The 25,317-nt window shown below is 42.9% G+C and overlaps 1 protein-coding gene across 2 annotated transcripts in view; it reads left to right on the forward strand.

Moving 5' to 3' along the window:
• The window catches only part of MYO10 (myosin X), a 215,868-nt gene that overhangs the window by 131,094 nt on the left and 59,457 nt on the right, over positions 1 to 25,317 (forward strand). For both annotated transcript variants that reach the window (XM_057708750.1, XM_057708749.1), the window contains exons 11-19: positions 406 to 524; positions 1,839 to 1,985; positions 2,800 to 2,900; positions 3,012 to 3,078; positions 3,606 to 3,698; positions 4,092 to 4,160; positions 5,066 to 5,148; positions 7,525 to 7,633; positions 10,339 to 10,419. In XM_057708750.1, the coding sequence (XP_057564733.1) occupies positions 406 to 524; positions 1,839 to 1,985; positions 2,800 to 2,900; positions 3,012 to 3,078; positions 3,606 to 3,698; positions 4,092 to 4,160; positions 5,066 to 5,148; positions 7,525 to 7,633; positions 10,339 to 10,419 (869 nt within the window). The remainder of the gene's footprint in view (positions 1 to 405; positions 525 to 1,838; positions 1,986 to 2,799; positions 2,901 to 3,011; positions 3,079 to 3,605; positions 3,699 to 4,091; positions 4,161 to 5,065; positions 5,149 to 7,524; positions 7,634 to 10,338; positions 10,420 to 25,317) is intronic.

The raw sequence follows: 25,317 nt of genomic DNA on the forward strand, positions 1-25,317 counted from the left end.
CTGCTTCTGCCTTCGATTTGTTAACTCATGTCATGTAGCCTCTGGAATATTCTTCTGTATACTGGTGAGGGAATGAGAGTGAAAAAGCAAGTAACATCTTAGTCTTATTGTTGAAATAGTTAGGACCTTGAGAACCTCTTGGGTGTCTTGGGGAACCCGCCGCGGGGTCTTTGGACCATACTCCGTCCAAGCACCTGGTTCTTTGCTGTAAACCTAAGACTCATTAAAGGAGTGAATAACCTACCAGTAGAAAGTGTGTCCTGTAGGTCTTGCCCGAGGGACTTTGGAATATTCCCTACTTGACTGTGCCTCTGTGTGGAGTTGGCTTTGCACCCACTCGGGGTCCCATGGCCCGTTGCGTTTTGGGGCCTGTGCGTCCACTTCTGCCTTGTGCTTCCTCCTCAGCCTTGGGCAGGTCTGCAGAGTTACTTGGGCTGGACCCGACACAGCTCACGGACGCCTTGACCCAGAGATCCATGTTCCTCCGGGGGGAGGAGATCCTTACGCCTCTCAATGTTCAGCAGGTACGCGTGGGGCCCTCACAGCAACTTGGTAAGATGCTCCTGGACCTGCAGATCTGTGGCTTTGATTCAAAGAGGTACCTGCAGTGAACCATTCGAATGAGTTTGGCTCAGGGTCAAAATAAAGAAGACGTCCACACGGAGGGGGATAGACAGAGTGGTTCAGTCGTCACCTTAGAGACGGTGTAGCCGTCTTCAGGAGGAATGGGTCTGATGGACGTTTCCCAAGTTTGAGTCCTGACTCTCCTGCTTATCCTAGGCTGTTCTTGGGAAATTTATGCTCAGTTTCCTCCTCTGTAAGACAAGGATAATTACACCTAATTCATAGGATTCTTGTAAGGGTGATAATAAAAAAAAATATACATGCTAAGTACTTAAGAGTGGTGCAGAATAAGAATTAAACATTAGCTATAATTATTAATAATTATTATTATTAATGAAGACCGTGCAACAGTATGTCGTCTTACGTATTTTTGCCTCTGCTACTGCCTCGAACCAATTATATATGCTACCCCATTTAATAGCTGTTTCTTGATTGGATAAGTAAAAATGCTAACCATACCATGAAGAAAACTTTTATGTGTACAGCGTAAAGTACGAGAAGATGACAATAAGCGAGGTCAGGTCTTCATTATTGTTTTAAACGTGATAAAATTTGTAGCTGTGGGTTCAGATCCTTTCTTATAACTCAATATATAAAGTTAAATTCGAGGACTTCCCTGGTGGCGCAGTGGTTAAGAATCCGCCTGCCAGTGCAGGGGGACACGGGTTCGATCCCTGGCTTGGGAAGATGCCACATGCCACGGAGCAGCTGAGCCCGTGCGCCAGCCACAGTTACTGAGCCTGTACTCTAGAACCTGCAAGCCGCAACTATTGAGCCCTCGAGCCATAACTACTGAAGCCCATGCGCCTAGAGCCCGTGCTCCGCAACAAGAGAAGCCATGGCAATCAGAAGCCCGCGCACCGCAATGAAGAGTAGCCCCCCCCCCCCCCACACCTAGAGAAAGCCTGCGTGCAGCAAAGAAGACCCAACACAGCCAAAAAATAAAAAACAAAATTTTAAAATATATATAAAGTTGAATTTGAAAGCCTGATACGTGAAGGAATGGTTGATGAATCCTGATGTAAAGTAAATACGCGAGCTCCAGGTTACCCTTTCTTTAGATAGCGGTGTTTTCCTAGATGGTATTGATTTACTTGACATGGGGTGCATAGGCGTTGAGTGAGCGTGTCTCCCGAGCGGGGTGGGGGTGGACTTGCCTGTCTTGGCTGCCCTTGGTCATCTGGACAGGAGGACCCTGTCTGCTCTCCCTGCAGGCGGTAGACAGCAGAGACTCCTTGGCCATGGCACTTTACGCACGCTGCTTCGAGTGGGTGATCAACAGGATCAATAGCAGGGTCAAAGGCAAAGATGACTTCAAATCTATTGGAATCCTTGACATCTTCGGATTTGAAAACTTTGAGGTATGCTTCCGATGTGTGGGATAATCTTGAGCAAATCTCTTAAAACAGACATTGATATGTTTCTCTGCAGATTTTTTTTTTTCCTTTAAAAAAAATTTTTTATTGGAGTATAGTTGGTTTACCATGTTGTCTTTCAGTTGTGCAGCAGAGGGGATCAGTTATACACATACCTATATCCCCTCTTTTTTAGATTCTTTTCCCATATAGGTCGTTAGAGTATTGAGTAGAGTTCCCTGTGCCTTACGGTAGGTCCTTATTAGTTATCTGTTTAATCATAGTAGTGTGTATATGTCAATCCTAATCTCCCAGTTTATCCCCCCTTCTTCCCCCCACCTCCCATAACCATAAGAGTGTTTTCTACACCTGTTTCTGTTTTGTAGATAAGTTCATTTGTACCATTTCTTTAGATGCCACATATAAGCGTTATCATGCAGTATTTGTCTTTCTCTGACTTACTTCACTCAGTATGACAATCTCTAGGTCCATCCATGTTGCTGCAAACGGCATTATTTCATTCTTTTTTATGGCTGAGTAGTATTCCATTTGTATATATGTGCCACATCTTCTTTATCCATTCCTCTGTTGATGGGCATTTAAGTTGCTTCCATGCCCTGGCTATTGTAAATAGTGCTGCAGTGAATATTGGGGGAGCATGTATTTTTTCAAATTATAGTTTTGTTCGGATATATGCACAGGAGTGGGACTGCAGGATCATATGGTAGCTCTGTTTTTAGTTTTTTAAGGAACCCCCATACTGTTCTGCTTGTAATAGTGAGGGGTGCTAAAGACACTTGTTGAATGGTTCCTCCCGTAGGTGAATCACTTTGAGCAGTTCAATATAAACTATGCAAATGAGAAACTTCAGGAATATTTCAATAAGCATATCTTTTCTTTAGAACAACTGGAATATAGCAGGTAAGCACCATCGAATTCCATTTCAAACTTTTTTAAGAAAATGAGCTCCTGCATTGGATAGTTTTGAAGCTATATTTTACTACAACCTGGCCTTTTTTAATCTTTGTACAGAGAAGGCTTAGTGTGGGAAGATATTGACTGGATAGACAATGGAGAATGCCTGGACTTGATTGAGAAGGTAACACACTGTTGAAGAATTGTTCCAGTCCCAAGGGTGTCCAGCTGGGCTGATTCATATTTATGGGAACAAAACAGCTTGTACGAACACGCACATCAAAGATGTGAATGTTTAGAACACAATGGACCATTTGGAAACATACATGTAAATGTGCAAGGTTGAATTTAAATACTTGGCTGCTTCAAACCCATTGTCTCGTTGAAGTCACTATTTTAAGAATCAACAGTGTGCAGATTGGCTTCCCATAGATTTTAAGTCAGCATCAAAAACTTTGCAGTCCTCATAGTGGATTGACCAGTTGTAAAAGTCTTGTCCACCACATTGCAGGGGGTTCAGGTTTTTTTTTAAATATGGAATGAATTGGATTTCTTTATAGTGTGTCATTCTGAATTTTTCAATCTGAGAAATTATTATGCCCTTTCTTACCACTTACTTGGTAGAGAGTAGAGAGGAAAGGAGCTGTAAAAATCTATAGAGGCAAAAATTCCGCTTTTAATTCTTATTTAACCTTTCTTCCCCTCTTCTAGAAACTTGGTCTCCTAGCCCTTATCAATGAAGAAAGCCATTTTCCTCAGGCCACAGACGGCACCTTATTGGAGAAGTTACACAATCAGCATGCTGTATGTGCAAATCTGCCAGTTCCTCAGTGTGTCTGAGTAGCACATCCGTGGATTAAGATGTCATATGACAGATTTTGATGCTGTTGGCCTCACCGTGCCTCATACATTGAATTTTTTTCCCTCAGACGAAAGCTTTTCTCTGCTAGAACTAAATGGAAATAAGCCAGAGGCATAGATTTGAGGCTACTTGGCAGAATATGCCCATAAAATTTAACATGTTTAACCTACTATAATGACACAGACCTGAGTTGCATGGTTTTGATGAAAGCATCCCACGTTGTGTCTAAACCTCTGCTGTGTGGTGGGTTTTGGCATTGTTTTCACTGTCAGTTATAGTTATGCTGTCAGGAAATCAGTAAGTGAAATTAGGCATTTCTATTTGTTTTTTATTAGAATAACCACTTTTACGTGAAGCCCAGAGTTGCAGTCAATAATTTTGGAGTGAAACACTATGCTGGAGAGGTAACTCCTTTTTTAAAAAATTTATTTTATGGGATGTTGATTTACAATGTTGTGTTAATTTCTGCTATACAGCAGAGTGATTCAGTTATACATATACATTCTTTTTCATATTCTTTTCCATTATGGTTTATCACAGGATATTGAATATAGTTCCCTGTGCTACACAGTAGGACCTTGTTGTTTATCCTTTCTGTATATAATGGTTTGCATCTGCTAAGCCCAACCTCCCAATCCATCCCTCCCCCACCCCCGCCTCCCCCTTGGCAACCACAGGTCTGTTCTCTATGTCTGTGAGTCTGTTTCTGTCTCGTAGGTAAGTTCATTTGTGTCATAGTTTAGATTCCACATATAAGTGTTATCATATGATATGTGGCTTTCTCTTTCTGACTTATTTCACTTAGTTTGATCATCTCTAGGTCCATCCATGTTGCTGCAAAATGGCATTATTTCATTCTTTTTTTGGCTAAGTAGTATTCCATTGTATATAGGTACCACGTCCTCTTTATCCATTCATCTGTCGATGGACATTTAGGTTGTTTGTGAATAGTGCTGCTGTGAACACAGGCATGCATGTGTCTTTTTGAATTAGAGTTTTGTGTGGTTACATGCCCAGGAGTGGGATTGCTGGATCATATGGCAACTGTATTGTTAGTTTTTTGAGGAATCTCCACTACACTATATAGGAAGGTTCCCTTTTCTCCACACCCTTGGGGAGATAACTTCTTAACCAAGATCCTTGCTGATATCTGCCCATTTGGTATTTAGGGGATGGTAATTTCAGAAGCCAATCATAAATATATTGAACTGACATCTTTTCACAGGCCCAGCTTTTAAAGGGGATGCTCATGGCCTGAAATGATTCTTTTGACCAGTACTGCATTGTCTCGTTTATTTTGGAAAACCAGGTGCAGTATGACGTGCGGGGCATCTTGGAGAAGAACAGAGATACCTTCAGGGATGATCTTCTCAACTTGCTGAGGGAAAGCCGGTGCGTCAGTCTCCTCCCCGAGATGTCAGACTGTTGTCTGTGCAGATGCTTTTAATTCTCGAATATAGAAAAAACTAATGTGGGGCAACTTGATTTCGTATCTTCCTCTCTGGGCAATATTTCATCAATAAAATGACCCGAGAGATATAAAATGGTCTGAGTGGTAGTGATACCAATTAATGAGGTAGCATTGGAACAGCAAACCCATGAGTTAGATACTTTTATTTTTCCTGTTAGGTAGGTGAGGAGATGAAGACTTGGAGTGGTTAAGTGACTTGTCCAAGATCCCTCAATCCCTCCGCTAGATTTGATTTGGTCTGCTTGGCTCAAGAACCTAAAATATTGTTTTTTGCATATATATATGTGTGTGTGTGTGTGCATGTATATGTATATATATATGCGAAGTCTTAGTTGCAGCATGTGGGATCTTTGTTACGGCAGGAGGGATGTTTTAGTTGCGGCATGCAGCATCTAGTTCGCTGACCAGGGATCAAACCCAGGCCCCTTGCAGTCGAAATGCAGAATCTTAACCACTGGACCACCAGGAAGCAGGAAGTCACAAGAACCTAAGATTTTAACCAAAGTGACCTCCTTTCTTCACAGCAAGGCTAGCTATGCATTAAATTGACTTCAGCCTCGGGTTTGTAGGACCCCGTGTCTTTAGTTAGTGTAAGGGATATCGAGAGAAATAAGTATTAATTCAGCTAAAATCATAAATTAATTACCCATTCATTTATTCATTCATGAATTGTAAATTCACATCATTAAATTGGTCGTTGAGGAAAACATGCTGAAAGTTTCAGTGTTTAGTTTAACTATTTGTATACGTTAAACCAGGAGGCTTCCTATTTTTAGGAGGCTTTGTGAGGCAGAAAGAGGAGGAAAACAGCCCTTGCCTCAAAGCTGTCAACACCTGTGTGAGATCCAGCATGAATCTAACACACGTTTTTAATATCTAAGGAAGGAAAATAGCACAATTACTAAAAGCTGTAGTACTTTTAGAAATGAAAGCATTAGGTGGCCACCCTGTCACTTAGAATTGGGGCAAAGGGAACCCATGGAAAGGGTCAGCTTAGAAACTCAGGGTGGAAGTGTTTGATCTTTCAACTTGTTTTAACCCCCTTTTATGAGGATTCCCTCATTACCTTGTCAGCTGTTTTTATTTTTAGATGAGTTTTCAGACCTGTAAAAATGGCAATGTTTTAAAAATACCATAGCCTGTTACCTATCTCTCAAAGCAGATTTAAAGTGATACATTTAAGTAAAAACAGTGTCTTGAGGTTGAACGGAACATTTTGTTGTGAAAAGGAACACAGGCCTGGAGACCAGCGGGATGGCCTTTCACCGGTTGCCGCTGTCATACCGTCAAGTGGTTGTGGCATTGGGGTAAAGAATGTTGTTTCATCCCCAGAAGGATGTTTCTCTCTGTAGAAGGAGGGGCTTGCACTGTTTGTCGCCCCTGCTCTCTTTTGCCTTTGGCATTTGTGACATTTTAATGGAACCCAAAGCTTGTCTCCAAAGTGCTCAGAGCACAGAGACGTTCAAAGAGCAAGAATGAAACGTCACCCTAAGGACAAAAGTAAGAAAGTGTCATGCAGAACGAGAAGTAATGGCATTGTCTCCTTGAGGGGTGTGAATGCTGGACTCTTTCCTGGTCCCAGCAAAGCCACCTCCCACCCCTGGTTTTATAGCCCAGAATGTCTTCCATGCAAGGAAGATAAAAAAAGAAGTCTTTTACTTTCTTAGTGGTGGCAATAGATTCTCTAAAACGTTTTAATAATGGCAGCGAACATCAGGACTTAGGATGATTCAGGCATCACGCTTGGCCTTTTGCCTTCATTTCCGCATTTCATCCTCACCCCGGCTTTGCAGGATAAATCCTAAAATGACCCCCATTTTCCAGATGAAGAAACAGACCTAGAGAGAGGCCAAGCATCGTGTCTAAGTCACACAACTAGGAAGTGGGGGAGGCAGGATTTGAACCCAAGTCGGCCTCAACTCCAGAGTTCGCTCCCTTCCACCTGTTACCTGGTTGCATCTAGGCCACACTGAGATGCAGGAGACAAACACCTCCCTTCCGCCGGACGTGGAGGCTGTAGGAGCTCTGCAAAGCTCAGTGCTCCACAGCGGCTCGTGGTCCTGAGTCACACTCACTCCAGTCCTCTTCTCTCCTGTAAGACCCTAGTGCTCGAAGCGGCCACGTCTGTTTTCAGTGCCTAAAGCTCTTTGGCACTGGTTGGTGTGAAATCTTTGGAGGCTGTCGTAGCTCTTCCAGGCCTTGGTGTGTTATTTTCAGTGGGAAAATGTATTATAATTACAGTAAGCCAGCACCTCATAACTGGGTGTGCACCCCTCATGGCCTTCCTGCTCTCACAGATTTGACTTCATCTACGACCTCTTTGAACACGTTTCAAGCCGCAATAACCAGGATACCTTGAAATGTGGAAGCAAACATCGGCGGCCCACGGTCAGCTCACAATTCAAGGTTAGTCTGTGCTGCTCAGCTGAATAGACCCATCTTTATTGTGATCTTAAGAATTGAATATAGGAATTGGGTATCTGTGAGGTCTGTGAAAGTGTTTAAGTTTTTTTCTGTCATCCTGATAAACCTGGCAGGGCTTTAGGAAGAAAATATTTTTTTTCTGAGCCAGATGAAAGAAAATGTTAAGTTTTTTTTTTTTTTTTGGTCTTCTTAAAAATAAATAGCTGTTTATTCTAAGCTTATGAAATAGTAATTCTTCTTAAGAAGGACTGTTTGGTCATTTGGGATCACTGATTTGTATTTAAAAGCTCGTATGTATGAAGTATATTTCTCCCTGTGTCTGGGTTTTTTAAAAATTTTTCCCAGGTATGTTTATTAGGAAGAATAGCCAAGTGCATGGTTAAAAAGATCAGTGTCAGTTACCTTGTCCAGGTGTCCACACTTCAGGGAAACTAAGGAACATTCTTCTTTGCATGATAAATATGTAAGCCTTTTAGATGGTTTAGAGGCGGAGCACATGAAGACCATTCCTCTAACTTAATTGTTCTGTCGTACCCCCAAATCCTAACACGAAGGGGAATGGAGACATGTCAGTCAGCAGACCTTCATTAAATTTGCCCTCCGGGAGGTTCTCTTTCATTTAGTTACTCAAAGTTGGATGCTTTGGGGGTGGGGGGGTGGGGGATTCTGTATGAGGTCTATTGTACAATGTGATTGGCCGTCAGCCAGACCTACAGCACCATTGCTCACCGTGCTGGCAGCCGTGACCCTAACAGGACATAATAATAATAACAGCTGCCACTTATTGTACACCCTTATGTTCCCGTCATTGGGCGAATCACTTTATAGATGCTACCTTGTTCACGTCCGCCGTCATCTTAGAAGTACATATTATTGTCCCCTCGTTATAGATGAGGAAACTGAGGTTTAGAGAGTGGAAGCTTGCGCAGCTCCTCTGCGGAGTGAAGCTAGGATTTGAATTGAACCCAGGTCTGTCTGACTCTAGGCTCTTATCCATCCAATGGAGCTGTTACATTGTCTTTTTCTAGGTCAGTGTTGCCTGGAGTTGTCTTGGAAGGCTTTGTGGCTGTTTGGGACTTAAATTGGACTAGGAATCAAGGAAATGGAAGAGTGTGGACAGGGCTTCCAGGTAGAGACAAAGGCAAGAGGCGGTGTCCTGAGTCAGGAATGTGAGTCCTGTTCCCAGAGGACAGGACACCTTGTATGAAGTTAAATGGGCACCAGAGTATGAAGGGCCATGAATTCCGGCACATTCTGTCATCTGTGAGAAATCCTAAAGCTTTCTGAGCAGAGAAATAACTAATCTATGTAGCAGGCAACTCAGTTTCTTCAGCAGTACAAGTGAAAGAAGAAAGAAACAGACAAATGGAGATAGAGGGAAAACCAACAGATTAAAAAAGACTGAACAGACATACCAACCAACTACACTTTGTGGACCTTCTTCACATTGTGATTTCAAAGAATAAACCATTTAAAAATGACAAAATTTGAGACAGCTGAGTATTTTGAAATGAAATTTGAGCTAGTTGCACCTTTTCATATTGGTGTTAAGGAATTTGTGTTAAATCTTTTCAGGAATGATACTGTGGTTACCTCTGTATGTTTTAAAGTTCTTAGCCTTTGATAATATGTAATGAGATACTGAGGGATGAAGTGACACCGTGTCTGGGATTTGCTTTTCTGCTAGAAGTGGGCAGAGTGTGTATGGGGACAGGGATCATGTGAGATGAGCTTGGCTGGGAGCCTAAGCTGTGGATGGATACCTGCTACACGCTCTGTCTGCTTTGGTAAATGTTAAAAACTCTTCACAATTAAAAAGAGCTTAAAAAAAAAGAAATGACAGCAGTATTACAGCAGATTGATCTGCCTGGTGATTTGAAGGTAAGAGTGAGAGATTGTGGCTCAAAGACCAGTGAGCACTGGTTTAAGCTGTCATTTTATTTTTAAGTTTATTTTTATTTTTTTAAATAAATTTATTATGTTTATTTTTGGCTGCTTTGGGTCTTCATTGCTGCACGCAGGCTTTCTCTAGTTGCAGCGAGCTGGGGCTACTCTTCGTTGTGGTGCACGGCCTTCTTATTACGGTGGCTTCTCTTGTTGCGGAGCACGGGCTCTAGGCACTCGGGCTTCAGTAATTGTGGCTCGAGGGCTCGATAGTTGTGGCTCGCAGACTCTAGAGCACAGGCTCAGTAGTTGTGGCACACAGGCTTAGTAGCTCCACGGCATGTGGGATCTTCCTTGACCAGGGATCGAACCCATGTTCCCTGAATTGGCAGGTGGATTCTTAACCGCTGTGCCACCAGGGAAGTCCTAAGCTGTCATTTTGATGGGAATAATTAATGAAGAGGAACAACTCCAGTGGAGAGTAGATAGTTCTCAGGTTTTCTGCGTGAACATTGAAATATTCCAGGGTATTTTTTTTTGCTGGTTAACAGAACAGTATTTTTTTTTAATGGTACTAAATCAAAGAAGTAATAAATGAGTTTTGCATGTGTGAAATAACTTCTTTGACAATTATAATAGCTTTATTTTTATTAGCATGACATGATTGAAAATAAAAATGCTATTATTCCTCAGATTTATATTGTTTCCTTTTTCCTGTTTCTGATGGTACCTAAGGTGCTAAGAAATTTAAAGAGAGACAAAATAAGAGACTAAATCAACATATACTTTTTCCTTTCTAATAGGACTCCCTGCATTCCTTAATGGCAACGCTAAGCTCCTCTAATCCTTTCTTTGTTCGCTGTATCAAGCCAAACGTGCAGAAGGTAAGCTTTACGACAGTTCTAGACTGCGACTGTCTTATTTAAGGACACCACCTCCGGGGTGGTTATTCACAGATCTGGTTTCTCCAAAGTTGTTTCATCATAGATGGTTGGAAATGTATATGACATTATTATAACATTCAATGGAAAAAAATCCCTTTGTCTTCTGGGCCTATTTGTCTGCTTTTGAATGATGCCATTATGCTTTAGAGAAATCTAGTTTAAAAGAAAAAGTATTCACATTTTTTTTTAGCATTGGTTTGAAATTCTTGGGCAAGCTTCAGAATGTGATATACCTTTTTGAAAGAAATGGTTGGTGTGTTTTTTGTTGTGATAAGAGTTCTTTTTCACTTTGCTTTCTTTTGCTTTATTGTTAAACATAACAGAATGTCTGTATTCTAAGTAGTAATAATGGATTTTAAGGACTTTAACTAGTTAGTTATAACTAAATAGAAGACTCCGTCGTCAGAAGTTTTTGTGTCTAGGCTCTTGGTTTTAGCTTTTTAATGCCATATTCCGGTCAGAAACAATGTGAGTTTTATACAGAGAGTCTGTCTGAACAAAGAAAGTTTAGTATGCGATGCATGCAGCTGCTGAGTCTAAGGCTAAATGGGCAACTTGTCTTAAAGTGCTGTTACAAAATTGAAGTTATCTTGGTTTGGCAAACATCTGCCCTTAGTTACCCCTGTGGGGAGGGGAAAACCCCCCAACAAAATAGTAATGTCGGGGGCCCCTCATGTGGAAGAACTATCGATAGATGGCATCCTCATAAGGATTAAGATAAGGAATCTGACCTCAGCTGTTTCCCATGAGACTTGTGTTATGTTCAACAAAGCTGCTGATGCTAGATCTTTGTTTTGTTTACCAGTTACCTCTGACTTAACATTACAGTGATTCTTCATTTAGAGTTTAAGGTGTTTTTATAAGAACAGCAGTTTTGAGTTCTGTCTTCTAGGAAGGCAAAACTCAACGAGTGGAGAATAATTTGTTCAGTTTGTTACCTTACCCTGAGGTGTAATGGGAAGAATTTGGCATTTGTGTGGCATAAAGTGGCTGAGACTGGGGTTCTGTAGAAGATCTGTGATGACTTAATGTGTATTGGTTCTGGTAGTTGAAATAGTAACTCATCTTTCCATTTTTCAAATTTAGAGTAAAATGTTTTAGGTTATCACCAAAAACAGCAGCTTCACATAGCTTTTTTTTTTTTTACATAATGTTGAAAACTAATAGTTAAAACATAACGATGTCAGCTGGTTTATGTCCACTTGCTGTGCTTTATAAAACCCCAGTGGGCAGTATCTACAAGATGATATAAATGGACTTTGCATCTTGGGTCTACATTCACGGGAGCTGTGTAACTTCTGCCAGTGTTTCTTTCCTCTTTTTACAACAGGGATAATAATACCGTAACTTGAACATGCATGTTTTTCCCCAATTTAAGATCTTGGGTATTGAGATGCATCTTACAGCTTTTGGCGAACCATAGTTTAAGTGGGAACTTTTTCTCTCTTCTTACTGATGCAGTAATTGGGCAGTTTTACAGCCATTGGCGCCTTAGATTCAAAGAAATGGGAGGGATCTGCCGTGCCAGTGCTAATTTATAAGGATAGAAAATTTAATGTTAAAAACTCGGTCCTCCTTGTTTTTGTTTCCTTTCTTGGATGGCATGCAGTTAGTTTTTCCTTTAAATCATAATCACTTATGAAATTAGGCCTGCTTGAAGACACATCAACAGCCAGAATATTGAAGAAATGGCCTCTTTTTGATGTTTATTTTTCCTTGCCGGGACTTGGTTGTGCCTAATTGCTTTGGTGTTTGCACTTAAAAAAGGAGCCAACCCAGCCTCTGGTTCCACTTCTGCTGGCTCACAGCCCTGTCCACTGCCTGACTGCTGGCAGGCGCTAATTAATAGCTCACCAGGAGAAGGGCTGTAGAAGACTTTGAAAAAACATCTCAGTACCATTTTAAAGGCACCCAGCATGTCAGGCATGAGAACTGTCTTGTCTGAGGCCTAAGATGTAGGTATGGTATTAAGTGCGAACAGGCTGATTAGACTATGGAAATAGTAAATTATGAATCAGGTAGCCGTCATTGGGTTCCATGGAAAACATTGGAGTGTTACTGGTGATGCTATATGAAATGTATGTCAGTAACCCTCATTTGGAGTTTCTTATGACTTTTCTTTTGTCCAAAGATAGATGCTTCTAGAAATCTCACAGGGAAAATCTTGCTTCCCTTTGCCCAGAGATAGGGAATGTGTATTTCCGGCCCTCACCTCATACCCTCCTCAAGTCAGATGTTCATCAGGGGGCTTGAGAGAATGCATTCAAATGTATGTATGCGAAGGTGTTTTATACATCATTCAGGAATGTAGATCATGGGTTTTGACAGCTTTTAGAGGTTTCTTTTGGCAACTCTGTGACCCGAAAGGGAAAAGGACAATGGCCGTAAAGTCTGTGGCCTGGAGGACTGCGGCCTTAAAAGCACGAAGCAGCTCCCCTGCTGTTTCTAGGTGTGTGCAGCACACCCGGGGCTCCCGTGGTGGCCCGGACAGCGTGTGCACACGGCCCCGTGGGCCCCAGGCCTGTGATACCGGCTGCCTCCTGACCTTGGCACGTGTGTGAGGCTCAGCATGGGCACTTGGGCCCAGAGCATCCAGAAATCCTTTTGTGGGAATATTGTGTGGTTTCGTTATTTGGGATTTTTATGTTTTGCTTTGAAAAGCTGGCGTAAGCCGGGAGAATACAGCTGACATGCTGGAACACCTACGTCAATTCCACTAGAATAGTGTGGACTTTTTCCTTTTTGCGACCAGTTTGTAGCTAATCTTGAGTGTTGCGTAGAAGACACTTCCCTAGCATTGCTGAGACGTCCTCCTGGCGCTAAGTTATGAAGAAAATAAAGGTATACCTCTCGGTAGGGGCTAATCTACAGCTAGTCCTCTGCCTCAGATGGCACTGAACGGTGCAAACCTTCCCTCCGCTTAGAATTTTCTGTTTACAAAGGGCAGTCCTCTCCATCAGAAGGTTTTTAGTTGGTGATATGCCTCTTAGATTTTTTCTCTTGTGGTTTGCCTTAGGCAGTAGTTGTTTCTGGCCCGAAGTGTCCAAACCAACCCCAGAAGATTTCTGTATCAGAGAAAACCTGCTTTGCCTCCTCAGAATTTCTCCCCAGGGGTGTCCCGTGGCCTGTGATCTCTGCCTTCTCTCCCCGCCTGGTGTTTTAGCAAATAACTTCTATTCAGGGAAGTCTGTTATTAGCATTCCGCAGAAAAAGCCCTGAGGAGGTGCAGAACAGAATTAAAGGAGGGAAGAGGCCGATAAATATCCGGAGGTATTTATCATCCAGGGTATGAGCGCTGGTTGTCTGCACCTCCCAGCCCCGGGTGTGAGGCCGGGCCCACCTGCTGCGGGAGCAGCGGGGCTGTGGCGTGGAGCGTGCCCGGCTGCCTCTCCCTCCTCTTCTTCCGCGGGTCGGATGTGAGATGCTCTCGGGTTCCCAGGGGAAACAGCCTTGATTCCTGCAGGGTCATCTTTAAGCTTCAAGCTTGATCTGGGGTGGCCTCGGCCTGCAGCGGCTTGAAGCAGGATTTCGGTTTCAGGCCAGAGACTGAGGTCAGGCAGCAACGGTGAGCGTGCGAAATTCTGGCCACCAGACCACCAGGCACCCGTGGCCAGTGACAAGGCCCTGGCCTGTCAAACGTGTAGAAATGAATTTCCACGTGGACACGGAAAGTAGTGAAGCAAGTAAAGTGTTTATTAGGAGGAAAACGAGTACAGTATATGTGGATAGGCACTTGGACGGGCTCAGAGAGAGAATCGCGCCCTCATGGTCCTTTGAATCCCTTTTATGGGGCATTTCTTCCAGGTTTCCTTTGATCATCTTGCTTTGCCTGGTTCTGGGGCCGTATTTGGTATCTCAGGGCCCTCCCCTGTGTGCGCGCATCTGTTAGCCAAGATGTAGTCCAGTGAAGAGGGCTGTGGGTAGCGGACATCACTTACTATGAGGTGGTGCCCTCTCCCTTTTCGACCTCCAAGGAGCCCTTCAGCGCATGTGTAGTTGGGAAGGTCTCCTGGACTTTGAGAATGAGGAATATGTGGTCTTTTATATCTTTTCCAGGCAGGGCCCAGCCTCCTCCATCATCCTGTTTTTATGGACGTTCTGTCCACAGGGCAGAAACTGTCCAGGCTGGGGCTCTTCTGTCTCCTGCCTGAACCTGACATAATGGCATCCTCAAAGATTCTGTAGGTCTTTTCCATGAAGGCAGGATATGGGACACCTGAATGGCCCCGATGCTAGGGGCTGCTGGTGGAGGGCTTCTAGTGGAGGCGGCTCCGTGGAGTCAGGTTTATTTAAGGGAAGAGTGAGGAAGGGGGTGTCCGTGCTGAGGGGAGACTGGGGACCAAGCCTTCCAGCAGGGAAGCCACACCATCTTTGAGTTGGACTGTAGTCATAGGTGCCGCAGAATGGAACATGAAGCAGGAGAATGCAGCTGGACACACAGGATTGGCCTGCCTGTGGGGGCCTTGTCTGAAAGCACCATCTCCAGGCACGGAGACATGAAGACGCGTGGGCCGTCTCCCACCGAAGTCGTCTTTGAGAGACTTCAGGGGAGGCCACTGCTTTGCCCTTAAAAGATTCCTCCTGACCTGTGTCCCTCTCTCTCATGGGGCCACTGTTGACACCAGACTAGCTCCCTCTTTTAGAGAACACTCAGGACCACACATGAAGTGGGAACGCCATGCTGGACACAGGAACCTTTTGTTTCCAGGGGCATCATGGTTTGATGAATGGCTTCATGAATCAAGCACATTTAATCCTGGGGACTCATATTTGTGTGATCCAGCTGCTGTCTGCCATTTTCCCCCCTAGGTTTTCTTTCTTTTCTTTTTTTTAAAAACAAGCATTCTGTTGACTTTCTTTTATTTATGTATTTATTTATTTTATTGGCTGCGTTGGGTCTTCGCTGCTGCACACGGGCTTTCTCTAGTTGCAGTAAGTGGGGGCTACTCTTCACTGCGGTGTGTGGGCTTCTCATTGCTGTTGGCTTTTGTTGTAGAGCACGGGCTCTAGGTGTGCGGGCTTCAGTAGTTGTGGCACATGGGCTCAGTAGTTGTGGCACATGGGCTCAGTAGTTGTGGTGCATGGGCTTAGTTGCTCCAGGGAATGTGGGATCTTCCCGGACCAGAGATGGAACCCATGTCCCCTGCATTGGCAGGCGAATTCTTAACCACTGAGCCACCAGGGAAGCCCTGTTTTTTTGTTTTTGTTTTTTTTTTTTAACAGAGTCCAAACTTTTCTTTAAATAGTCCTGATGATATTGTAGCACATTTCCTATCTTTAATTTTTTTTGTCCTATTTTATTCTTCCTGGATCTTTTTCTCTCTCATTTTACTCTTCTTATTTCTCATGAGCCTCACTGAACTTTATTCCAGTGACCCCTTTACATTTCTTTTTAGGCTTTGGTTTCTCTACCCTGGTGCTATTTTCTGAATAAGGTATTCCACAAATACGAAAGAACTTGACCAAGTACAACTTTGCAGGGCGTACCTCTTCTATCTTTGCACCCTGCTGTGTAGCTCAGCCAGCATCCAGGCTGTCATATGGGCTCAGAAAGCATTGAATCGAATTGCTCGTAAAAGGACACCGTGGAGATGCTCACGGTATGTGAGCGTTTGACTTTGGCAAAGATTGAGACTTCTGTGCCATATTTCATCCTTACTGCTACAGGTTCCATTCTAGTTTAATTTATTTCTGGCCTATTTGTTTTTTCTGGATCATCTTTGATTTGTGTACTTGGAAGTTACCCTAGGGACACACCAATAGGTCAGTATCAGAGTGCTATCCTTACTGTGATCCAATCTTTCTATGTCAATGTGTTATTTCTCCACATCTGTCTCGCCTAGCTGACCTCTTCTCAGAGATGGCACCCCCTCTAGGGTACGGAGCTGTTTAGGAACAGCCAAGCCCAGCACTGGAAACTCATTCACAGACACCGTGAGTTGGGCTTGATGCTTGTTACTCAAACAGATCTCTAAGTGGGGTCCTCCTAGGGAATGTGTTCCCTGCCATGATTGGGCAAGGAGATCTGGATGTGCAAATCTGCCAGATAACAAGGGTTTAACCTGAAAAGCTAAACACTGAGTTTTAGCATTTTGATTGAACTTTCTGGAATTATACATCATTCAGTCCAAATGTTATCTATTACCATATTTTATTGAATCGAAGATTCCCATGGTTGTAAAAGGCACCATTATTTATCCATCACTGTGGAAGCAGAAGGTCTGCCTACTTAACCAGAGCACGATGCTGTCTTATCTCCAGGTGCTTTCTTCTTGCTTTGCAAGAAGTATGAAGTGGGGGTCATTCGTCCACCACAGATCCTTGCTTTACTGATAACAGTTACACCTTGTGGCTCTGTTTCCAGGCCTTTATGTGGGTAAAATAACTTTCCATTTCACTGATTAATCTAGAGAGGAACATTTAGACTACATTTTTTTTTTTAGACTACATTTAAAGGCCAGTGGACTCAGTGCAGGTAGTTCCAATAGTGCCTGTGATTTTCAAAGATAATGAAAACCTGTGATGAAACCCATGCACATCCGGGTATGGAATTACATCCTGATGGCAGTTTGGCTATCATTGAGTCACAGACAAATTCAGGCATGTTGAGAGGGGAACATATTTGCATTAAGAATTGATGAAATATGGTCTATTTATCGCCTTTTAAAGGAGACACAAAAGGATCATCCTCTCTCTTCCTAAATAATCCTCAGGAACAAGAGAATTTACTCTTTCCTTACACCTAAAGGCAGCCTGTTTTTTAAAGACCTTACTGTTTATGGGAACGGTCTTAACTTGTACTGGATGAAATCTGCATTTCCACATCTTCCATTCAGTGGTTTTCATCTGGTCTCTTGAGATTAAAGTGAAATTTCAAATATTCATTCTCACGAGTGTGTCAAATATTTTTAAGCTCTTAATAAGCATACATTTCCCTGCTCTAGTAAACAGCCTCCTGCATGAAGTTTGATCTCAGAATTTTCAGTCACACATCTACACATCAAACTGCAACGTCTCCAGGCTCTTGAGGGCAACTGGGTTTGGTAGAGCTTCGGCTTATCAGGACTGTGCTTGTCTCCTTCACTTTTTTTTTCCTGTTCCTTTCTCTGCAGCTGCTTTCCCACGGCTGCATTTACCACTGCCCCACCCGCCCCCAGCTGCCCTCTGCTCTCCCTCTGGGCACGGCCCGGGTTAACTCCGGGACCTGGGTGACCAGGTCATTCACTCGTGCCCCACGCCAAGGGCATAGGTGGCTCTGCTCCACCCCTTGCGAGACATGGGGCGCAAGGTGGCCCGTGTCTAGCAAGTTCTGGTACCCAGAGGCCCCACCCGTGTGGGAAGGCTGTTGCGCAGCTGCCCAGGTGCAAGGCCCCTAAAGCACTGGGATGGAGTTGAAATAGATCAAAGGTGTGTGGAGGCAAAAAAACAAAAAGGTGTGTTCCTGGGTGTGTGTCCAGCCTCTTGTCGCTGAGTGGTCACATGGCCTTGGGATGGTTTCCTTCCCTCCGAAGTGTGCGTCGTGATGGGGCTGCTTGCGGGAGCAGATGTAGGTATTAAATGAGGTCACGGGGTCATGAAACAGCTACACTGCATGTATGAAGCAGTCCCTACTGGCGTTGTATGTTTGGGGTGGAAAATACGCACAACTCATCCTCACGAGTGTAACCTCCAGTTGAAGCTGAATCAGGGAAAATCTAAGACTATCGCCAGGCCTTTCCCTTTTTGAGTTTAGTTTTAAATCACATACGTTTGGCAGGTTGTTGTAACTAGCTGCTGCTTTTTTTTTTTTCTTTTTAATTTCCTTTAGTCTTTGACATGGTTATGGGATGAACATTTTAATTTCATTTTTTTAAAAAATTAATAGACCTTATTTTTTAGAATAGTTTAAGATTTACAGAAACTCAGCATAGAACACAGAGGGTTGCCATACCACTCTCCCCTCCAACACACACACACACACACACACACACACACACACACACACACACACACACACACACACACACACACTTTCCCCTACGGTTCACATCTTGCATTAGTGTGGTACATGTGTTACCGCTGGTGAACCAATATCAATCGTTATTATTAAAATCCAAAGTTAACATTAAAGTTCCCTGTGTCGTAAGATGCTTTGAGTTTCGACAAACATGTAGCCCTGTGATGTGTCAAAGTGCTACGTGTTTATAATCTATTCACAACGTGGTGAACCTTTTTTTTCAAGTACTATTTTATAAGAATAGGATCGTTTCTGATTGCCTGGCCGAAGGGTGAAGATTGAGAACGAAGTGTCTGTGGCACGTAATCTGAATGATGCTGCTTTATAGAGAGGAGACAGTGAAAAAGTGGAGAAGGAGAGAGAGCATAGGAGAGCCTGGGAGCAAGGGTGTCTTAGAACTATGTGGGTTATCTGACTCCTCCCTACATTCACTTAGTCTCACAGCCTTTGGGGATGATTCCACTTCCTCTGCCTCCTTCCTAGAAAATGCCCACTTGGCATTCAGTAACCTTCCGTCATTCTTCCTGGCTTTCTGATCACCACTCCTGTCGCCTCTTCTCTTGTAACTGGAGCCCTCATCGCCAGCATCTTTGACTTTTGAGAACATCACATACACACAATCTAAAAAAAGGCAGCTCTACCTTTTCAGGAAATTTTAGTAGAGGAAGCGTTAAAGCTACCATTCTTCTCCCTGAACAAAACAGTCCCACTAAACCCCTCTGTGGTCACTCGAATCCTGTTTACCGAGTTGTCATGGCAACTATTCAGGAGCGCTATGCAAAGACCAGGATAAATAGCCATAAATGAAGCTGGGCTCAAGGGAGGGGGGTGTTGTTCTCAGGGTGGACTTTCCAAGATCACAGCTGAATTGCTTGGTTTTGTCCTAGGGCATTTGTTCTTTTTAATATTAGTCATCTTTGAAAATTCAGAGTCTTTGGACCTTCAAATGTCTTTGCCTGTTTGTTGGAGCATACAGGGTGATTCGTTTGCTCCTACGGTCAAAAGTATCTCCGGCAGTTGCTCTCCCGCCAGCCTCGCCAGGCTGGACTTCTTTCAGAAGAATCAGGAATTAAGCAAGCAGAGCCCAAGACACCACATAAAAGACTTGGGAACAGCAGTGAGCTGAAGAAAGCCCGTTTTTGTGTCTGTTGGCTCAGATGCTTGTAGCCCGGACTGCTAAAGATGCAGCCATTTACAGTGGACAAAAGCTGAAGGGGGCAAAAGAAACCCAAGGTAGGGGTTTTTCTCTTATTTGCACCGCTTAAAAGTTTCACAGTGATCGTGGTAGTGTAAAATTTTGCAGAGAAGTTTTTTAAGCCTGAGGAAGACAGGTTTTTGCCGTGTCTCTGAGCACCAGAAGTGTTTAGTTTCTAAACAAATGGGTAAGTGCTGATTTTGATTGCATGTGCCAGTTGGAACTACTGATGCTTTGTAAAAACAAAAGACATAACCATTTGGATAAGGCATTGATAATGCAATATATTTGGGGGAATGGAATTCATCTTTTATAGAAAGAATCATTTTTAATACTAGGTTGCACTGGGAAATGGTGAATGGTGGTTTCTTTTGTTTGAATTTGTGTTAAAGAACTTCCCTTGAAAAGATTGTATGCTACAGTTTTGCAGCTTTTCCTGGCCCTGTGCTTTATACCAACCTTTAAAGAAGTCTGCACAGGAATCTGCATCTTTATAAGTTGCATTATAAATTGGTTAATACACAAGTATGGAACCGGGAGAAGTTACGGGAGGTGAATGGTCATTTGTTGAATACCATGTGCTTGTTTCACACAAGCATAAACTTGCCGATATTTTGCAAGCTGCCTGGGAGAAACCTGATGAAACCCGTTTTACTGAGAGCCTGTTGTTCCCCGGAGTAAAAGTCCCTAAAGAAGAACATAATAAAGAGTGTCTGAAATGCTAATCTCTGCTTCAACTGCCACTTGAATGTGTTCAGCTGATTTCTATTCAGTTGCTAAAAGTGCCCTTTAAGGGAATAAGTGTTTTAAATGTGAAGGTGGTCTTTCATATTAAATTGAGTTACATTTAAAAGAAATGAATAATAATGTAGCTGACTGCCACTTAGCCAAATCTGCTTTCACTAAAAGTAAATTTCTAGTGCCAAGTGAAAACCAAATGTTAGAATGTTTTACTTTTAGCATCAGTTTTTTCAGCCTTAAGGGTAAAATTATCTCACATAAAGTTAATAACCATCATAAGAGAAAGATGAAGTGTAAGTCATCTGCGTTAAAGTGCCACATGTTTCTGGCTCTTTCATCATGTTGAACTTTGGGTTTTCTCACCTGTATTTCTGTGCTTAAATATACAGATCCCCAGTTCCAGAATTCTGTTGTTGTTTGCGGTGGGTGAGTACACTCACTCGGATGAGTAACATTTCACTCTCTCTGATGAGTACCATGGCATGGTGAAGGGCATGTTCCCGAATGCACCCCAGCATGCCCTGCTTACTTCCCACCTAGGAGGTGCCATCTGCCAAGATGGGGTAAATATTTCCCTTATGCCCACCATGACGGATAGCCACGCCGCCTCCATGCAGCCCTCCAGATGTGCATTTTTACTTTGGCTGATCTTGATGAACTTCTTGAATAGCATCCAATCAGAATACTAGCCCAGTTCAACATTTGAGCCAATCCCAGTCCCAGACCAGCCTTCAATCATAGGCAGGCTGCGAGTGTGTGTGTGTGTGTGTGTGTGTGTGTGTGTGTGTGTGTGTGTGTGTTCCAGCCTAAGTAGTTCTGCGTTAATGTTTTCACAGGCAGCCCCATTTAATGTGAGATTTCTGTTAGTGACTGTTGTAAAACTCACCACTGCTCACCCAGCATCTGTATGAAGGATTCTAAAAGCTGTATTTCCCTGCCGTGACTCTGGAGTTTTGGAGACCAGAGAGTGGGTACTGGGGGTGGATTGCAGTGTGGTGCTTGGGCTTAGAGTCTAAACGTCCGTGGGTTTTCTCACAGCCTTTTAGAAAGCTCTCTGCCTTCGCCCACTCCTCAGCATTTCCCTCTGCTGGCCTTTGACCCTGGGGAGTCCCCCTGTTCCTTCCTCAGGCCAGCTCTTTCCCTTTTTCTCTTTCATACTACTACAGTGAATAGTAACTGTAATAAAAACATCATCACAATAGTTACTAGGTTTTGCCTTCACCTCTTCCCAGTATGAAGGCAGTACTTATTGATTATAAAAGATTTGGAAAATATGCAAAATACAGAAAAAAACTTTTTAATTTACAGTTGCCTATAATTTTACTACCAAGAGACAATCCTGCTTACATTTTGTTGTATATCTGCTTTTTTCTTTAAATTGGAATCATGGTCTACCTCAATTAATGTAACTTACTTTTCTTAAAATCAATATTTTTTATTGAAGTATAGTTGACTTACATTGTTGTGTTAATTTCTTCCATAAAGTGATTCAGTTATACAGAAGTATACATTCCTTTTTTAAGTATTCTTTTCCATTACAGCTTATCACAGAATATTGAATATAGTTCTCTGTGCTACACAGTAGAACCTTGTTTATCCAGCCTGTATATAAAAGCTTACATCTCCTAACCCTAACTTCCCACTCTATCCCTTGGCAATCACCAGTCTGTTCTCTATGTCCGTGAGTCTCTTTCTGCTTCAGAAATAGGTTCATTTGTGTCATATTTTAGATCCCACATATAAGTGCTATCATATGGTATTTGTCTTTCTCTTTCTGACTTACTTCACTTAGTATGATAATCTCTAGCTGCATCCATGCTGCTGCAAATGGCATTATTTTGTTCTTTTTTTATGGCTGAGTAGTATTCCATTGTATCTGTACCACATCTTCATTCATCTGTCGGTGGACGTTTGGGTTGTTCTTATGTCTTGGCTACTGTGAATAGTGCTGCTATGAACATACAGGATGCATGTATCTTTTTGAATTACAGTTTTGTCTGGATATATGCCCAGGAGTGGAATTGCTGGATCATATGGTAATTCTGTTTTTAGTAACTTTTTGATTGGTATATCTTAAAACATTCCTGTGCTTTTTTTCATGACTGTATAGACTTGTCAGTGGCTGTGCTTTAACCAGATTTCTATTATTGGATTATTTCCTTGATTTCTTATTGTAAACAATACTGCTTGCTATATTTTTCATGTGTGTAAATACCTGTGCTCATTTAAGACTGTTTCCTTAAGGTAATTTCTCAGGAGTTCATTTGCTAAAATCAGAGTACGCACATTGTTATGACTTTGATGTGTACATACACACATGGCCAGCTTGCCCTTCATGAAGGCCAACAACAGGAAGAGCTTTCGCAATGTATAACACTGGATTCAGGGCTCTACTATATAAAGATCCCTCACAAATCAATAAGAAAATAACAAATATTTTAGTAGAAAAACGAGTAAAACACATGAACAAGAAATTTGCAAAAGGTATAATACAAATGGGAAATAACCTGACAACCTCAATAGTATGATCAAAGAAATAAAACCTAAAATAGTGGGATAGTCTTGCCAGTGTGAAGATTGGATGAGCTTTTGGTATTCCGTTTTCAGTAACATGTCCCAGGGTCTGTGAATATTTGAGGAAACTTCCATTCATGTACTTTGCTACTGGGAGTTTAAATTGTTGCAGCCTTTCTGAAGGACAGTCTCATCCTGTCTTTTTTTTTGGCTGCACTACATGGCATGTGGGATCTTATTTCCCCTACCATTGGTCGAACCTGCGCCCTCTGCATTGGAAGTGCAGAGTCTTAACCACTGGACTTGCCAGGGAGTTCCTCAGTGTCTTCTTGATTTAACTTTTCTTGCCTGTCCTTGAACCATAATCCATCAGTTTTTCTCTCTTGAGCTGTAAAGTGGTCCTTCTCCCAGGATCCCATCTCCTTGCTGATACTTTCATTGTATTTAAATGTATGTAATTATTTATGTAAAAGAAAGGGGAGGTGGGAATGAATAGGAACTTGCCTGGGTTCCCCCTTGAGCCGTCATCGTTTCACTGCTAAGCATTTCTAAAAAGCGTCAGTGCCCATCTTCTTATTTCTGAGGCTGTGCCATCCAGGCTGCTTGTGCTGCTCTTCTGCTGAAAGCTTCCAGGTACAGTTTTTCTCTGCCCTGCCCTCCTAATCCCCACCTCCCACCCCCAGGGCTGTGGCATCACCAGCCACCGCCTCCTTCCTGGCACTTCTCTGACCAAGCCTCCCCTCCTCCCTTTCCCCTCCCCCTCCTGCTCTTGACTGGTTCCCTGGGTGTGGGCCTGGCCTTGGGTCCTGCCCTCACCTCCTCACCTGTGCCGTTCCAAAGAAACGCTCACTTCTCTCCTTCTGCTCTCAGCCCAGGTGAGTACCTGTCCCCTGTGTGTTTCCAGCCCCAATCCCTCCTCTAAGCTTTGGCCTCGTAGTCCAGCTTTGTAACCTACTTTTTTCCTGGGTCTGTGCTTGAATGTGTCCGTAATTAAATTTCACATCCTTTTCCTTCCACCTCCTTGTTTAACCATTTTTTACTTTATTGGGTGAGGGCAGAGTGTCTCACCCTTGGCACCATTGACATTTTGGACAGGAGTGCTCTTTGCTGAGGGGCGCGTCCTCTGCGTGGTAGGACGTGTAGCAACAGCCCTGCCTTCTACCCATAGATGCCAGTACCACCCCTCTGCCCAGAATGTTTACAGACACCTCCAGATGTCCACCAGAGGGCAAAATTGCCCCTGGGTGAAAGTCACTGAGTTAAGGTATCAGTGCTCATTATTTCTTGGGTTTTATCCTTTTTTTTTTTTTTCCCATTGCTTCTTAGGAAAAAAATGGCATCTACAATGTAGTTTCTATTAGAGCACTTGTTATGGCTTTCAATATATGGTGAAAATAGTATCATTTAACATTTTTCACAGGTGTTGAGTCATTACGTGAAATATGTATTGCTGTGTTCTTTCTTCCTAGTAAGTAGTACTAGAAAATTTAACATTTGAGGGGGCTGGGGTGGAGAGCCCTGAATATCAGCGTACCCTGCAGGATTACATAAGTGCTCTGTGCTCTCCACTTCCGCAGATGAATGGCTGCCCTAGTTTCAGCCACTGTGAAAGGATAAAACAGCTCATTAAAGGGTGCCAGATGCTTCGTTTGCCAGTATTTCACTGGAAGGGGAATACTGTGCAGCTTTGGAATTCTTTGATAGACTCCAAAAGTTTGCCTTTATGAAATGAAAGGGTCCCTGTTAAAAATGTGGTGAAAATTTCGCCAGCAAACAAATGTTTTAGGTACTATTTAATGACGCTTGTTTCAAAAGCCTCTTTAGGTACAAGAACGTGAAGTTTGAATATGCATAATATGTGTGGGTTACTGAGATTTCAGCCTTTGAGCTCTAGGCACAGGACGAGGGGTTGAATAGGAACTCTTTCAGGCATCCCTTGTTTTCGGTGGGACAGTTTACATGAGGTTGTTCCATATGTGAGTAGAATATAGTTTAAATAAGGTTGTTACACGATGGAAGTAGAGGACTGAGGCCAGTTGTGCTGAGGTGGAGAAACAAACCCCACCAGGTGATTTGAGCTCAATGTAGAGAATCGTGAATATATTGATGGTGGCTTGAGAAATTGCAGAAAGGAAATTAGCCTGGCCTGGCATCTTTTCTTTTTCTTTTCCTTTTTCTTTTGTTTTTTTTTTTTGGTGTTAACTCTGAAAAGTTGGCCTCTGTATTTGATTCATTGCCTACATTACATCGATTCCAATAAAGCTTGGACTGTTCAGTTTACAATGAACCACAGGTACACACAGCGGCAGCCCTGAGAGCCTTTTGGTCGGAGGTACCTTGCAAATTAGGGAAATGAGGTCCTGTGCGGAGGTGGAAGGGCAGGTTGGGCCTG

This window comes from Hippopotamus amphibius, chromosome 15 (genome assembly GCF_030028045.1).
Source record: "Hippopotamus amphibius kiboko isolate mHipAmp2 chromosome 15, mHipAmp2.hap2, whole genome shotgun sequence".
Taxonomy (NCBI): Eukaryota; Metazoa; Chordata; class Mammalia; order Artiodactyla; family Hippopotamidae; genus Hippopotamus; species Hippopotamus amphibius.